The sequence below is a fragment of the Pocillopora verrucosa genome, chromosome 8 (genome assembly GCF_036669915.1).
Source record: "Pocillopora verrucosa isolate sample1 chromosome 8, ASM3666991v2, whole genome shotgun sequence".
NCBI classification, from domain to species: domain Eukaryota; kingdom Metazoa; phylum Cnidaria; class Anthozoa; order Scleractinia; family Pocilloporidae; genus Pocillopora; species Pocillopora verrucosa.
Window position 1 is genome coordinate 3,896,006 of NC_089319.1, and position 18,137 is coordinate 3,914,142.

The 18,137-nt window shown below is 38.3% G+C and overlaps 1 protein-coding gene and 2 pseudogenes across 3 annotated transcripts in view; 2 read left to right on the forward strand and 1 right to left on the reverse strand.

Moving 5' to 3' along the window:
- The window catches only part of LOC131790995 (uncharacterized), a 36,487-nt gene extending 19,627 nt beyond the window's left edge, over positions 1-16,860 (reverse strand). For 2 of the 3 annotated variants that reach the window (XM_066170782.1, XM_066170781.1), the window contains exons 1-6: positions 16,647-16,860; positions 15,867-15,916; positions 14,399-15,554; positions 1,513-1,602; positions 453-536; positions 11-100 (exon numbers count right to left, since the gene is read on the reverse strand). In XM_066170782.1, coding sequence (XP_066026879.1) covers positions 11-100; positions 453-536; positions 1,513-1,602; positions 14,399-15,554; positions 15,867-15,884 — 1,438 coding nt within the window. In that variant the 5' untranslated portion in view covers positions 15,885-15,916; positions 16,647-16,860. The remainder of the gene's footprint in view (positions 1-10; positions 101-452; positions 537-1,512; positions 1,603-14,398; positions 15,555-15,866; positions 15,917-16,646) is intronic. The other variant, XM_066170783.1, reaches the window with a different exon arrangement.
- LOC136282795 (uncharacterized) lies at positions 2,435-3,091 on the forward strand (annotated as a pseudogene).
- LOC136282796 (uncharacterized) lies at positions 4,831-9,549 on the forward strand (annotated as a pseudogene).
- Positions 16,861-18,137: the final 1,277 nt, after the last annotated feature.

Below are 18,137 nucleotides of genomic sequence, written 5' to 3' on the forward strand. Positions count from 1 at the left end.
TTTCACTCACCTTTCCTTTCCTGAAGTTTCACAGTGCTGTGCCTTACTTCCAGTTGTCTTTTCTGACCAGAAGTGGACAGTAAGGTGGAGGGTGAAGTACCTGAGAGGAAAAGTACAAAGAGCAATTCATGGTGTTACTTTTAATAGCGACATGAAAACAGGTCAGACCAACCTGTGATTAACTGACATACCGTGTCACGACGTCACCGTCAGTTGTTTGAGTCATAATTTAAGATCAACATTGAAAACACCAAGTTTACCATTATATACTGTTTCACCAACCCCAGCCTCTACCATCTCAATATTCTCTTATAGCAAAACACAGAGTGAGGGAAAACTAAATTGAGTATAGCTGCCTTAAAAAAACATTTTTAATGAGAACTAAATGTATTTAAAAGTATTCTTAGATTAGTTTTACCATGAAATTTAATTTAACAGCATCATTTATTCACCTTCCATTCTTTGGAGTTTCATACTTGGCTCTTCTAGTTCTTCTTCAGGATCAAAGGTGGAAGATCCAGGAAGAGGCAACATGCCTAAAAATAAAGTTCTACAGAGAGATATTATCATTTCTACTGATAAATAGTTAGAAACAAACAATTACCAACTTGTAGTTAAAGATAGATTTTAAAAAGGGGTTCAAAACATCTATTCGATATTCACATATATATCTCATTTATATTGTCTTAACCCTTTACATCCTAACATCAGTCTGCATATTCTCCACACTGCTCCTTATACATTTCCTAGTGTACTGAAAAGGAGAATTTGTTTGCCAATCAAAAGTTTACTTCTCTGTTGACCATGTCCTTTATTCTCATCACCTTAATGTGTGATTCAGGAGTGATATTGTAGGGAGAAATTAGATGCTGGTCACTCTTAGGGTTTAAAGGGTTTAATCCACAAACAAACTCAAATTCCTTTCACATAAGTAGAGAATCAGGCACAATCATATCTGGAATAATTTACATTATTTTACATTATTTACAGCAATATATGTATTCATGGGGTTACTTTTCTTTGAGAAATAATAATTAACACAGCAAACCAACATGTGACCATATGTATATAAGTGCATGAGACTTATCCAAAATACATCACCAATGTCAGTTTTTCAATACATAATTTATTATTAAGGTTGGAAAAAACCTTCATTAAACTATTATATACTATTATGATTATGATTATGATTATAATTATTATCATTTTATTATTATTAAACCTGCTTTACCATCTCCAGCCACTGATCTTAACATTCCTTGAGGAAAAAATTAATTGGGTTTCAATTTCTTTCAAATTAATCTTTTTAATGAAGAACTAAGAGTATTTCAAATAATTATCAGTTTAGTTTTACCCTACAGACCCTTACAACCTTAACTGTTTAATCCCAAAAGCACACTTCTTTACACTTGACATCATAGCTGAACATAATAAACATATTCACTTAAGAAATTAATTCAAACTGAGCTTCCTCTTTACCTTTCCTTAGCTTCAAGGTCTCTTTTCACTCACCTTTCTTTTCCTGAAGTTTCACAGTGCTGTGCCTTACTTCCAGTTGTCTTTTCTGACCAGAAGTGGACAGTAAGGTGGAGGGTGAAGTACCTGAGAGGAAAAGTACAAAGAGCAATTCATGGTGTTACTTTTAATGGCAACTTGAAAACAGGTCAAATCAACATGCGATTAACTGACATACCATGTCACTATGTCACTATTGGTTGTTTGAGTCATAATTTAAGATCAACATTGAAAACACCTAGTTTATCATTATATACTGTTTCACCAACCCCAGCCTCTACCATCTTTATATATTTCCTTATAGCAAAACACAGAGTGAGGGAAAACTAAAGTGGGTATAATTGCCTTAAAAAAAACATTTTTAGTGAGAACTAAACGTATTTAAAAGTATTCCAACTCGGCAGCAAGTTCTTGATTCTGCCGTCATTGGTTTTGGAAGGACTGGCCCACCCTCTCGTGGTCTTTCACCAAAGCGTCATACTTTTTTTTAAGCTCTTGGTAGCTTGGCTTATCTTCAGGCTGTTGATTGCTCCAGGGGGCCTTCCTCTTCTTTTTTTGAGGTGGCTGAGCTGGACAAGAACATTGCCAGTTATCACCAGAACAGACACCACACTTGTTGATACAATGAAAAATCGAGTGGTCGCCGCCGCAGATAGTACATTTCAAAAGTCGCTGAGACATTGTTTCTTGTTTGCGAATAAATACATAATGATTGTATTTCTCTTCACAAAGGCTTTTATACTCTCCCGTGGGTCAAATGAATAGGGCATGTGAAACTCTTACAGAAACGTGGTTGGTCAATAGAAACATTAAGGAATATTAATGAGAATATAAGCGAATACTTGATTGTTTGTTGGTCAAGCATGTTTTTGCATATGAATACTGACTTAACTTATTTCTTATTGGGCACTTTCGAAATTCTAAGCTTCCGCTAGTGCAGTGGCTGTTCATCATCTTCCTTTGGTCCATAGAAGAGTCCAGCAATAAAGTGTCTCTCCTAATGGGTTTATCACTCCATACTGTCATCACATCACTCCAGAAACTCAGAGATATCTGCTCTTTGAAAATCCAGTATGGCGATATCAAGTTAGGCAGCCGAGGAAAGACTGTAGAAATCAATGAATCAATGTTTGGCCACAAGTGCAAGTACAACTGAGGGTGCATTTCTAGAGGCACGTGGGTTTTTGGCATGGTTGAAAGAGGAAGTGGCAGGAGTCTTGTCTTCCGAGTACCAAACCGTACCAGAGAAACTTTAGTAAGCGGACTAATACAACACTTTGTAACACTTGGAACCATGATTATTTCTGACAAGTTTTCCCCTTACTTCAACCTCAACAACCTGGGCTACATCCACCTCATGGTCAACCACTCGGAGAACTTTGTCGATCCTTATACACGAGCCCACACAAACACTATCGAGGGAGTCTGGAGTCAGGTGAAGAGAAAGTTGAAGGCGATGATTGGAACCTCCAAACTTCCTTCCTATCTTGATGAGTTCAACTGGCAAAAAGTCTACTCAGGTGAATAATTCGGGAACATGCTATCAGACATAGCAGAATTCTACCCGCTCAACTGAGCCGCTTAAAAAAAAAAAAAAAGAAAAAAAAAAGGATCCTTTTGGAGCCACCAAATGCAATAAAGGTTATGACACCAACATATATTTTGTCGTTCGTTTCGTTTTGATTAGGAGTAGTTGAATTAGTTTGGAGTAGTTGAAATTCAAAATAATTGCACAGTTTTAAGCAACATATGCAACATGATGTAATGCAGTATGTGCAAATCAAATTATAATGTGATTGGATTAATAAGCAGACCAAAATTGACAAGAATCGCACAAAAAGGTTTTTTTTTAATATACACTTGGAAATACAAAAGCTTTCTATAACGGGAAAAGTACAAAGCACGCAACCTGTAAAAGACTCAAAGTGACACATATTAGAACTACAATGATAAAATCTTTCTTGAAAAAACAAGCAAACAAGAAGAATACCTGTAGTAGTCAAGGAGCCAGACCCAACAAAAAATGGTTTCGTTCAACCCACCCGACAGAAAAGGTTTGACAGCTGATTCTGATAGACCAATACCTGCTCTTTAAGATAAGATACTATGTAGTCCCGAATTGTGGTACCCCTGACGAGATAAATGGGGCTTTATACCATGACATGGCACTTAGCATAGAGACGAGGCTCAAACAGAAATTGACCTCAAATTTCATCTTCTTCCGCTAAAGTGCCCCAAACCTTTCTGGAAAAGTGATGAGCATGCACCTGCCTACAATATGAGTGTTCACATGATACGACAGCATGTCACGTGATTATCACATGACTATTTTTTTCGTCAAAAAGCAGCCTCTTTTGTCGATCCTGACATATTTCAAATCCTGCTGAGACTAGGGTAAAAGACTTATTCAGGCTTTTCATCATATGAGGATGCAAAGAAGTCGTGTACTTTCGAATTACATTAAAAAAAAACATTTGGAAGCGTAGAACTCCAGAAAATCGACAATGTTAGTGCTGGTCTCTCTTCCGTCACTGTTTACATGGAAACGAGGCTGGAATAAAAGCACCCTCAAAGTAATATCACAAGAATATAATTTTAATGAATATTTTTCTTATATAAATTCAGATTTTATGAATATCAGTAGACTGCAGTGTTATTTCAAAGTTTAAAATATTCAATATTTTTTTCAACAAAACGTTCTATAAAGGCTATATATCGCCTTAAATATCCTTGATCTCTGTCTGGTGTGGTTTAAAGTAGTGAGCTTTAGTGGTTATGGTTGCTTTAGTGGTTATGGTTGCTTTAGGAACAATGAATGCCTTGTCTTCTCTGAAAGATAAGGAATGGTTCAAGCCATGGCAAATTAGTATCCAGGCCTTATTTTCAGACCGCCATTTTGGATCCTCAGAATCAGATTTGTAAACGGAGTTTTGTATGCGATTGTAGATGTAAACGGCCATCAAAGAGTTCAAGATAGATAAGGTTTGATATCTTAACTGTATTACGGCGACTTGTTTGCTCTCGTTTTTCTCAAAATTCATGCGCTGAGACTCTAGAACATCGCTATTGCACCTGCTAGTAATATCATCATTTGTATTTCCTTTCCTACTCGATCATATTCCTTCCTTTAAAAAACATGTTTTAGCAATGTGTTGAGGTTATCAGCAGGAGTTTTAGACAGAGCTCTTTTTTATTTTAAAACTCCGTCAGATACGTAATTCTGATGTATTTTTTGTAAAAGCCGATTTAAAAGTGAAAACGTCTGGAAATAAATTATCTGCACAGGTAATAAGTCTCACAAATGCTGTAGACGACATGGAGGAAAAGGATGGTTGGCAGCTTTTTCCCATGCCAGCAAAGAGAGCAAAGAAAACTTCTTTCGATAAGTGCATTTTTTGCCAGAGTAACAGTGACGTCCTTCGCTCTGGAAAACTCTCTTCAATACAGAAAGTCATATCTGCTCTTGAAGTTCGGCAAGATGAAATCTCGCATCGTTTGTCAGCTGACGATCTCCATAATGTAGCCGGGAAAGATATTTTGTGGCATTCATCGTGTTACGAAACATATACCAGCAAACAGAATTTACGGTATTATGGAGTACAATCCTCAAGTGATGTTCAAGCAGAATCTAAAGAGCGACGCATGGTGTTTAATTGGTCAAAGTGTCTTTTCTGCAAAAATGCAACAAGAAAAAAGGACCGACAGCTTATAAACATCGCCACCTTTGAAGCATGCAACAGTATAAAGGAATCTGCAGAGGCAAGAGGAGACCATGAACTGTTATCCATACTTCGGTCGGTTAGCTATGATCTTATTGCAGCGGAAGGAAAATACCACAAAGCGTGTCATGCCTGCTATATCAGCAAGGTTAATATCAAGAGGAAACAGAACGTCGCTACATCCACAAGAGAGGAAAGCACTTTTGATCAAGCCTTCAATCAGTTACTGAAGGTCATAACCCCCGAAATTGAGGAAGGAAAAGCCTACGACATGAATGTTTTGCTGGCAATGTTCAAGAAGGAGCTGGAAAAGATAGGAATTGATGCAGGTAGCTACACAAAGCAGAAGCTGAAAGCACGATTGATGGCTCATTTTAAGGAACGTCTTGTTTTCCATCAGTCACCTCAACAATCCAGACCGGAAATTGTTTTCAGCAGCTCCATCTCCTTAATTGATATCATAAATGCTGCAAGCACTTGTCCATTACGTGACGAAACAAACTCTATCAGCATGGATAAGCCAGAGTCAGAAACTTTCAGTTTCCTAGACATCTACACTATAGCTTCCATTATCAGGCGGGAGATGCTGAGATGTGAGGGCATTAACATCAACCCACTTGACATCCGAGATTTACACTTGGATACTGCAAAATCTCTTTTTCCCAAGAGCCTTTATTGGCTTATCAGGTGGATTGTTACTGGAGAACAGTACAGCGACGACTCACCTTCTAGTGCAAGGAGTACAACCGATGAGCGGAAGATTGTAATGGCTGGGCAGGATCTTATTCATTGTGCATCACATGCCAGAGTAAAGTTGCCCAAGCACGTAGGTCTCGCTATGACCATCAAGCACTTAACTGGTTCCAAACAACTGATAACACTTTTAAACAGAATGGGTTACTGTTCTTCCTATGAAGAGATCGAACAAGTGGAGACCAGCTTGGCAAATGAAAGCTTAGCGAGAGCACATGCCAGTGGTGTTGTGATCCCTACTAACATAAGACCTGGTGCATTCATTCAGTTGGCGGCTGATAACAACGATATTAATGAAGAAACCATTGACGGCAAGAACACAACGCATGCAACAACACTTGCTATATATCAGCCAAAGCAGTACGGTCCTCTGCCAGAACGGATTGTGCTTGCTGACCACTCCAAGAAGAAGCGATCACTGGATTCTGCTCAAAATGTAGTTGCCATGGAGGAAGTTAGTTTCGGAGGCAGACATCCTACATTAACTAATTTTGTTGGGAACGATGTTATTACCTGGTTTCAGTGCGACCAACGGTTTCTATCTGTCCGCATGGATGACCTTTGCTGGATGTTACTTCGTCTTTCTGATCCTCTCGTGGCATCTAATCAACAGTCTCCAGAGGAACAGACTATACCTGGTTGGAGTGGGTTCAATGCCATCACACACCCCACCATTCCTGTGAAGACCAATATCGGCTATCACCCAATGATCCATGCAGAGTCTAGCAACTTTAGCACTCTTTACACCCTGATGAAACTGGCCGAAAAGATATGCGACACAATGGGACAGCACGATTCTGTAATTACCTTTGATCTTGCCCTTTACGCAAAAGCTAAGCAGCTACAAATGAAATACCCAGAGGTATTTAAAAACACTGTGATCAGAATGGGGGGTTCCACATTGCCCTTAACTTTCTCTCTCTGCTTGGAAAGAAGTATGCACAGTCAGGCTTGGAAGACTTACTGATTGAGTCAGGGGTTTATGCAGCTGGTACTACCTCAGTTTTGATGCTTGGCAAGTCATATAACAGAGGTATTCGTGCCCACAAGTTAACCATGGAGGCGCTCTTCCGGTTGTTGTGGAAAGCCTTCCTAGACTGGCTGTCAAGACAAGCAGTTGGTATGGATGACCGAGTCAGACAAAGTGTTGCTGACCAGAGCAGGGAGTGTCGGAATACAGTGAGACAGGGTTGCTTCGTTAACGATGCCTGGAAAGCATTTCAAGGTTGTGTTAATCCTCTCATGACACTGTTTGAGCGGTTCAAATCTGAAGGCAGAGAAAAGTCCAAAGTTTTTAGTTTCTGGGAAGGATACATTAATATGGTGCTGCTGCTTCTGCAGTTCGTTAAAGCTGAACGAACCGGAAACTGGAAACTCCACCTCTCCGCCACAACAGAAATGGTTCCCCATTTTTTCTCTATGGACAGGGTCAACTATTCCAGATGGCTTCCAGTCCATCTCTCTGACATGCACATGTTGCAGTTAACTCACCCCGCAGTTCACCAAGAGTTCATTGCTGGAAACCACAGTGTAAGCCGCTCTAACCAACCGTTTGCGCAAGTTTGGCCGGATATGGCCCTGGAACAATCAATTAACCTTGATACCAAGACAAAGGGAGGCATAGTTGGAATGAGTACGAACGAAGATGCTGTAGACCGATGGTTCTTAACCATTCACGAGCGAGCAGCCATGACACATGCACTAAAGGAGATGTGTGGTCTAGAAAACTGCGACCGCATTGGGACACACAAGGAGGCTGAAGCCACAAGAGTGAGCAGAGATGAGAGAGACGTACAGAAGTTGTTTGAAACCTTCAAGAGTGGTCTCCTCAGTGACCCTTTTCAGATTCCAGAAGAAATCTCAGAGGAGAAAATACCCTTAACCTTAAGTAATCTTGCCACTGGTGTTGTTCTTCCAGGTGCAGATGGAAGCATTCTTCTCAACGCAGAAGAGTTAGGCAGAAAAAGCATGGAAACCTTTCTTTCATCGCGAATCCAGAGAAATGAAATAAATTTCTGGGATCCAATCCAGCGGCTGAAGATTAAAACATTCAGTTCTGTGGCAAAGAAAGTTGCAGTGAGCAAACAGAAAGATAAAACTGTAACTGTTAATGCTGATCGTGAGCTTTTTGGTCGCCTTCTGGTTGCTGCGAGGAACAGGGATATTGATCTCAAAGAGGTTCTTTCTTATGAGCTTTGCAGTATACCAGTTGCACTTGTACATCCTGATGGCAGCCTCAGGAAGACGACAAAAAGCACCCTAATGCATGTACTTGAAAACAATGTTACGTGTAGATCAAGCCTGCCTTCATCACAGCACCCTACAGCATGTCTAATTGATGCGATGGCTCTTATTCAGATGGTTAAATCAGCAAGGTCTGCGACATTTAGCCAGTTATCGCAGAAATACCAAGACATTGTCACTAGTAAATTTCATCAGAACAGTCACACCAGAGTAGACCTAATTTTCGACCAATATAGGCCTGTCTCAATTAAGGCAGGGGAACGCAGCAAGAGAGGAGAATCAAGCTCGTTTGAAATTAACATCCACAGTGGATCCACGCCAGTACCGAAGCAGTGGTCAAAATATATCTCAAACCCAAAGAACAAACAAAACTTAGCCGCCTTTCTCTGTGAGCCGTTAACAAAGAACTTACCGGCATATTTAGGCCCTCGGCAGAAGGTCGTCCTAGGAGGAGGATTCAAGGATGGATTAAAAGCAGTGTGTCTAACTAGTGGTTCCGCAGTTGTTGAGCCAAATCTACGTTCGGATCATGAAGAGGCAGATACAAGACTTCTGCTTCATGCCAAACACGCTGCAGCCACTCATCCACGCATTGTGATACAATCACCAGACACTGATGTTGCCGTACTTTCAGTAGCACATTTTTCAGATTTAAACTGCCAGGAACTGTGGTTAAAAACAGGCGTCAAAGACAGACTGAGATACCTACCTGTCCATGAGATTCAGGCTTCCCTGGGGGAATCTCTTTGTAGATGTCTTCCATCGTTCCATGCACTGACTGGTTGCGACTCTACAAGTGCCTTCTCTGGAATAGGGAAGAAGAAGGCGTGGAAGGTACTGCTGACGAAAGAACAGATGCAACGTGATCTCTGTACTCTAGGACAGAATCCTGCCATACACGAGCCTGCGCAGAAGGCTGCTGAGTCTTTTATCTGCTCCCTTTACACTTCTGCGAAGAACTTTTCAAATGTAGACGACGCTAGATATTTTCTTTTTTGTCAACGAAATTTGAAGACCTGCCACCGACTTCAGAATGCTTGTCTCATCATATCAAGAGGGCTAACTTCCAAGCCTTTGTTTGGAATAGAGCTTTGGTTCCACTTCAGAACATTCCCTCGCCAGATGAACATGGACGGAAGCTGGAAAATGGCAAGCTATTCCCTGTTCTGATGACAAGGAGTCCTGCCCCAGAAGGCATGACGGAGCTAACAACATGCCGCTGCACAACTTCAGAATGTAAACGTAGTTGTTCCTGTAGGAAAAGTAACCTCCCTTGTACGGAGGCCTGTTTATGTATGGCAGATGAAGGATGCTGCAATCCTCTGAATGGAGCGTTGTTGTCTGACAATGATTCTAGTGCCTCTGACACTGAGTGACAGTTGTTGTTTTTTATGTCAGTCTGCAAATTACATGTACTTATCAGATCATTACCTCTCCCGATACAGATCCGAACAACGGGCCGATAAATTAAGGTTTTGACTGATGTTTTACAATTCCGATTCAACGATTCTTTAGTATGCGACAAAGATTGGTAAAGATAGCAAATTTCTTAGGGGGTAATTTAGAAGACCTAAGTGTTTGTAAGACAGATTATCATCAGTGGTTGTAGTTTACACGTAACCAAATTAGAACATGTTGCAAACTGGTATCTTTTTGACTTACAAAATGACATCACTTAAAGATACCTACTGCTTTCACATTGTGAAGAGCTGTTACCAGTACCTTTCACTCGCAGTCGTCTCCCTTTGAATTTCAAAGAATGACTGACGGCAAGAAGCTTCCATACCTATTGTTCCACATGTGGTCGTTAGCTCAATAAACAGAATCCAGTCTCTGTACAGCAGAATATTAGTAAATCCGCGTTTTTTAATTTTTGTCATAAATTAACTAAATTAAACATAAAATGTTCGCAGATATGCATAGAAACAATTTTTATAGGCTATCATAGAAATGCCGGCATTCGAATGCTTTCATATTTTCACAGCATCTTTCATTTTTTCAAAGATTTTCACCTGTTTTGAGGTTACTTTTATTCCAGCCTCGTTTCCATGTAAACATTGATGGAGGAGAGACCAGCACTAATATTGTCGATTTTCTGGAGTTCTACGCTTCCAAATATATTTTTTTAAATGTAATTCAAAAGTGTACGATCTCTTTGTTTCCTGATATGATAAAAGGCCTGAATACGTCCTTTACCCTAGTCTCAGCAGGATATGAAATATGTCAGGATCGACAAAGGAGGCCGCTTTTTGTCGGAAAAATAGTCATGTGACAATCACGTGACATGCTGTCGTACCATGTGAACACTTAAATTGTAGGCAGGTACATGCTCATCATTTTTCTAGTAGGGTTTGGGGCACTTTAGTGGAAGAAGATGAAATTTGAGGTCAATTTCTGTTTGAGCCTCGTCTCCATGTTGTGTGCCGTGTCATTGTATAAAACCCCATTTATCTCGTCAGGGGTACCACAATTCGGGACTACATAGTATCTTATCTTAAAAAAAGCAGGTATTGGTCTATCAGAATCAGCTGTCAAACCTTTTCTGTCGGATGGGTTGAACCAACTCTTTAAATAAGGCTTTTTCAGAAAATAGCTCCTTGACTATAGTTGGTCAAGATAACGCTATCACGGATCATTTTAAAATATCAAAAAAAAAGATATATCATTTATACATATATGACGTACCAATATACCAAAAATTACGATCGCATAGCATTATAGGGCGATTCTTAACTGCACTTTTTGATGGGGAATATTAACACACTTTCGTTTAATGCACAGGGAATGTTCATGTGCCTTTAAGTTTTAGTGGCATTTTGAAAAATTTTAAGCATTTGTAGTAAGTTTTACATGGATTTTTTAGTGCAAAAATGCACTAGTAAAGTTATTTCACCACCTGTCGCTAACCTGTTGGTTACCTGTCGGTGGCCTGTCGGTTTAGTGTCGGCCAACTGTTAGCAGACTGTTGGCTGACTGTCGGTGGAGGGGAGCTGTTCTTCACAATTACCCTTTATTCTCATCACCTTAGTGTGTGATTCAGGAGTCATATTGTAGAGAGAAATTAGATGTTGGTCACTCTTAAGGTTTATTCCACAAACCAACTCAAATTCCTTTCACATAAGTAGAGAATCAGGCACAATCATATCTGGAATAATTTCCATTATTTTAACAGAGAAAACAATCAAACTTATTTGTCAACAGTTAGTGACTCCAAAAATAGAATTCCACCAAATTTGACTGCGAAAAGCATACAGAAACTCTGGTGTATCTCCAATAAAACCTAACCAAAGATATATTGCAGTCTCAAATAGGTGAAGATACAACCACCAAGAGAAAAGGATAATATTTCAAAGAGGGCTCCTTGATTGGTTGTTGCCTATCTGGACTTTGCCCTGTGTGTGTGAAATATGTGATAAAATGCAGGTTGTTTACAAGGAATTGACATGCGAAATGGGAGAATTGCATGGAAAGTTCACTATCAGATGCATTTAGTTCCATGTGAATTTTTTTCAGTGGGTTGGACAATGCAGGTGGAATATGTGATGAAAAGAAGATAAAATTGTACTTCAAACCAACTTGAATCATTAATATCACATTAAACTTCAAACACATTGGATGACAATCTTCTTGCAGGTCCTCATTTTCAGAGGGCTTCTATACCAGTGTTCCTTCATAGCCAATCGTACAGCAATCTTCCAATTGAATAGTACCCATGCAGTACACAAATTTTTGTTACTGTTAACCCTTTAACTCCCATGAGTGACCAAGACAAAATTTCTCCTTACAATACCAATACAATACCAACCAGGCAAGTGATGAAAATATAGAAAAATATCAATTTGGGGATAATTAGTTGATCCAATACTAAATTCTCTGAACTAACTTTATGAGAATTGTATGGTTGACAGTAAGGAGAATTACAAATTTGATCTGGGAGTTAAAGGGTTAAGGGCAATTCCATGTTACAGACTTTACATTCAGAGACCAATATTTTGGAAACTAATTTCCTAAACAACTTATTTTGCACAGTTTTGAATTAATAATTTGCTCAAACACTCCTCACAGGGTAATTGACTATCAGCAGAGGAAAAATTTTCCTTTCTTTAACAGAGGCCGCCAATATTTTTGTGTGAAACTCTGTTGCGGACAATTTACAAAAAAATCAACCTACAATTCAATGTGTTCACTTGACACTTATTTTCCTGTGAATGGACTATTTAGACAAAAATCAGTTAATAACAGTAAGAACAAAGCTGCTTTGTCACTCTTTAAAATCAATTCCCTTATTCTGTAGTTATATTTTCAGCTTGTGGTAAAAAAATTACACAATTTTTGTTCTCGACATTACACTGGGAAACTTTTTTTACACTGGTAAGAATAAGGGAATGTTTTTTTTGTTAATGAACTGATAATTGATTTTGTCAGAACTGATAAATGTATTCTTAATCAGGCTCAATTACAAGTTAATTCTCTTTTCTGGTTGTGCTGATAACCATAACATTAATACTACAGTTTGTGTGTACATGTGACTGTGGTCTGTGGAGTATCCCATATAGAGAATGCTCCTTACAATTCAGTTTTATTGGGCAAGCTCTAACTAGTGTTTCTGCTGTCTTTTGGTTCTTGCTTTCTGAGATACAGTGCAGATTAGATTTCTAGTATGGGACTAAGTTTTACATTGGAAGAGCCATCAGTGTTACTGATAATGAGGTTGAAATATTGATATTGTCCAAAAGAGAAGTCTTCTATGGCTCCATAGACCTAAAAGGCACTGGACATTTCAGTGTTCCAAGTCTTTCATATATTGAGAGGCTGTTTAAATATTTTCAAAAAGAAAAAGTTTTCAAATAACTAGTCAAACTAACTGCAGATTGCAGTTGTTAAACATTGCGTTAATTTTTAAACTAATGGATTGTACTAAACTCCTTGTTAGAGTACTATTCTTAATAAGCCACTTGACACTATTTTGGAAAGTTACACTGCACTGAACTGCATGAATTGACAATTTTCTCTGTAGTAATTTAAGGACAGTCACTATCAGTGCAATGGCCTTTGAAAGTTGAAGTACTGCAACTTGTTTTAAGCTACATTTCTGAAACATATTTTAATTTGTTATCTTCAGATATTTTAAAAGAAGGTACTGACTATTAACATGATATGTCTTTCAGTAAACTTGTTTCACAAATGGACTTAAACTTTTTGAAAATTTATACTCCTCATGTCACCATGGTGTTGCAACTGTTAACATACAGTTGTTGTTATGGTTACAGTTGTTAGTGTTTAGTTAAAAAGGCAATGTAAACTTGGATGTGATAAATTTGAACAAACTGGTCTTCAAGAAAAATTTATTTCTTCCAAAAGGATAACTAAAATAAAAGTCATTCAGTCATAATGTCAATAATGTCATTTCCCTAACGTTGTGTCCATAATGTAATGTCAATAACATAATGTCTGCAACATAAAGTAGCCTTTATTTTTTCTGGTGTTTTTTTTTTCCAGGACTTTGATAATTTACAGCACTCAAGTTTGGGCCCCTAAACACAAAAAAAGGAGCCAAGCTTACAAAAAGACTGGTTTTTGTTGTCTGAGAAAACAAAATAAATTGGCTTTTTGGTGCGGCCATTACATAATGTCTGTAATAGAATTATTACTTGCTCTCGTTTAAGAAGTACATCTATGTATAGAGTTCAAATAGTTTTATTCCCCTGGTGAGATTTTGAGAATAAATATATCTCACTAAAATCATTTTAAATCTTACAGAATGCCACCTATTTTCACACCCTTTTCATTGGACAAAAATAAACAGCCTCTCTTTGCCATTTCCCGCAAAATCAACTTTCAGATTATTCTTTTTTAAACAATTTAGAGTCTCCTCACTCTAAAAATCCATCATTGGGCTAGATACAAAATATTTATTTTAAATTTCACCATTCAAGTGGTTCTAAAATGGAATGACCCTTAATGGGTCATTACCATCAACTTATAACCTCGGATAACCAGTTTTCCTACATGTAAACTTGTAACATTCCATAAGACTACTGCCCTATTGCATTTAGAAACAAATGCTAACCTGTAAATTGAATATTTAACACAAACATGTGAGCTTTGTCATTATTTCAAACTGGATTAAAACTTCTGCAATCCTGATACAAGATGAGAAAACTTACCAAATGCAAGATGGAACATCTTTTTAACAAGGACATCACAAGACTCCTCCCAGCTGAACTGCTGCAAATAGTGTTCACGAAGAATCTTAGCCTCTGCAAGTCGTACATTCCTTTTTTTGTCACACACAGCCTTTATTGCTCTGGCCCAGTCTGCAGGATCCTCTGAATTCACTATACGGTATGACCCGTTGGGCACCTCCCTTAAGGCTTCTGCAATTCCTGAGTTACGACTGACAAGTACTGGAAGACCAGCAGATATGGCTTTAAGAGCGCTCAACCCGAATCCCTCAGTTTTTGAGGGCAATATAGCAATATCCACCATAGAGAATAAATTAGCTGACGTTTTCCTGTTTTCATCAAAGCTGCAGATAATTAGCTGATTAGGATCAATACCACACTGAAGTAACTTTTGTTTTAATTCATCTTCCTTTCCTCTCTGTTTGGAGGCAAACTTGAGTTGGTAAGGTTCACCCTTCAGGTTAGCAATAGCTTTTGCTGCTATGCCATATCCTTTGACATCAAAATCTTCACTATCACCACTCTCAGTTACCAAGACACAAAATTTTCTTCTTTCATAGCTAGCTTGCTGCACATCTGAAAATTCAGTGAAAATACTTGGTATCAGGTTAAAAACATCTTGCTTTCTGAGTTGGTGTTTATATGCATCAGTTAGCTTGGGGCCAATTGTTACAACTTGATCAGCCATTTCACATAGTTCTATTACTGTTTGCTGCATTTGTTGACCTTCAGAAATGCTTTTGTACATGCCAATTTCTTCAGGGGCAGTATGGACAACTTGAATCCATTTGCAATGTCTGTAATTTGGATTTTTCTTTATGATTTGAATTTGCCGACCAAGAGCTACTCCATGTCCTAGAACACAATCCATAGCATGGCCATCAGGTAAAGAGGCTAGCCAATCAACTGGTTCGAAACCAAACAGTTTAACAGCTTCAATGAGTTTAACATTGTAACTATCAGCATCTCTCTTGTCCTCTTCACTACACTGAGGTAAGAACACACTGACTTCCACATTGGGATGTTTAGCCATCTGTATTGCTAGCTCTCTGTTGATGGTTGTCAAGTCTCCATTGCTTGAAGCTTTCCATTCGGTATTCAGAAGGGTTACTCTCAGTTTTCTTTCCCCAGTGTTGTTCTGTAAACACAAGATTTTTGTGATTTAGGAAATTCAATTAAAATTATAGAAAAATAAAAACTCATTATATGGATTATTTTACTCCCCTATAATTTTTTTTCCATATCAATCTCCTACTTGGTAAATACCAGTATTATGTAATCATAAAGTTTTATATCTGCAGGCATGTAATTTGTTCCTGAAGTGAGAGAGTTGGCAGGGAAGCACTGATAAAAGTGAAGTTTCCTTAAAATGAAATAACACCAAAGCACAAGTAAAAAAAACAACTTGGTCACAGCTGTGATTTTCAAAAGCAGTTGTTTGATATGCTACCTTTAATTGTCTTGACATCACAGAAACCTTAAATGTTGAACAGGAAGTTGCTAAAATAAAAATGAAAAAAACAGGAATTACTTTCACTACTTATTAACTTAAAATGTCTTAAATTACTAACTGTCAAATACGGTATTGAATGACAAGTTGAAATTACTGTTGCTGGAATATCATGGTACAGCTGAGTAATCGTATTGCCTTTTTGATCAAGTGAAATTTAATTGACGAAATATATCTATGAAAAAAATTATTCCTTCTAATTAGCAAAGAGAACTGAACTTTTCAGTTAACAATGCAGAGGAGACGTACGTGTACTTCAATGCTAAAAAGAGATTATTGTAAAAGTGCTCAAAAATTTGACGAATTGTTTTGCGACTACATGCAGGGTTTGAACAAATAATTGTACATGCGATTCCTGTAAATTATTATTTAAAGCTATCATATGGTTCTGTCACTATTACTATTTATCAATATGTAATCACCAGAGTTTTGTCATGAAATCTGGAATAAATAGGTACTCCTAAATTTGGTCAGACTGCAAAGTGCATTTGCGTTACTACAACATTTTTGGCGAGGGACATCTGTGAAGACCCTAGCAAACCCTTGCAGATCAAGGCGATGTTACACTATTTGTATTTATGATTCAGTCTACTGTTAATTCGTCTTAGAAAAGGCGTTTGAAATTGAGGCGATGAGTTGCTCTCAGGTACTTACCAAAATGGTTCATTTCAGAAAGAATCCTAGGCATCATGCATCAGAAGTTAACAAGAATTGGCTTACCAAGACTTCGTTGGTATGTTACTGTAAGTGAAGGTCCTGTATCTGTTCCCTTCAGTGACACTCTGGAGCTACAGTTCGCTGATGATCTGAAATCACTTCATAGGAGCTGAAACTATTACTTATGTAAAAATAAACTGGTGAAACACCTCGCCAAACATTAGTATTAGTGGTATTTCACGTCCATTTCCGTATTCGTTCATCACTTTCGGTTTGATAAATTATTTCAATTGGTCCATTTACTATCATGTGACAGCATTGGATGGAAGAAGAACCCCCTATCAGGTTATAAGATATGACTATTACACCACACATCTGGTTTTGTAGCCCGTAGCCAAGGTAAGTTGCAGCTGGCTGAATGCAGGCTCGTTTGTCAGAGCGGGAACGAAAATCTTTAGGAAGGAAATCTGTGAATGGATGTTGGTATGTTCCAAGGAAGAAAAATTCTTGTGACGGGAGGAAGAGGATATTTTGGCCACAAGCTGAGGAATGAGCTGAATAATATGGGAGCAGTGGTTGTATTGTTTGACATCGTCTTATAACAGAATAACAGCGATGGTAAAACGAGCAAAAACGGCAGAAATCGCCAGAAACTACTCTGTCATTGTTTTCTCTATTCAGGAGCTGAATGCATAATGTAGTATGGGGCTGTGCGGAAATTTTACCAACTTCTATTGATTTTACGTGTAGAATGTTCATATTTCAAAATATGAAGGAATATTTCGCTCCCCATACTATTCCTAATAACGTGTTTAAATTCTCAACGGTTTCAGGCCCGTACAGGATTGAACCCATGACTTCTGCGATACCGATGCAGCGCTCTACCAATTGAGCTAACAAGCCAACTGGGAGCTGGTCAATGTGTTGGGTCCAAATAAACCATCCAAGTGATTTTAGATATATGGAATTCTTGGATGGTCTTATTTTCAACTACTCGTTTCAGTAGAGTTCTTAGCTGCGAGGATCTCTTAATTTCATCTCTTCACCGCAATGCAAATATATGAATTTCATATATCGAAAATCATCATTCATCACTTGGATGTTTTATTTGGACCCAACACATTGACAGCTCCCAGTTGGCATGTTAGCTCAATTGGTAGAGCGCTGCACCGGTATCGCAGAGGTCATGAGTTCAAATCCCGTACGGGCCTGAATTTTTTTCAGGTCTTATTTTCAATATGCTCTTCGGGCAGTTCCCTTGTTTTTGCCTTGAGTACTCATTGGGTCCTCTTTGCGATAGTTTCTTTGATTCTGATTGGTAGTTCTTCTTGCTTTGGTTTTGCTTAGGGATGAAATGGAAAAGTCTCAAATCAAGTTGTGGATTACTATTCAGACATAAAAACAAATTTCGAGGAATCGGAGTATCGGCCACTTTCAGCAGTTAGGACGGAATCATAAACAAGCTCTGTGTAATGCATTGTTATTGATGTCGACACTGGTCATAATGGGCGGCTTTCACTCCAATTCTTTGAATTTGAATTTTTTTCCATCTAG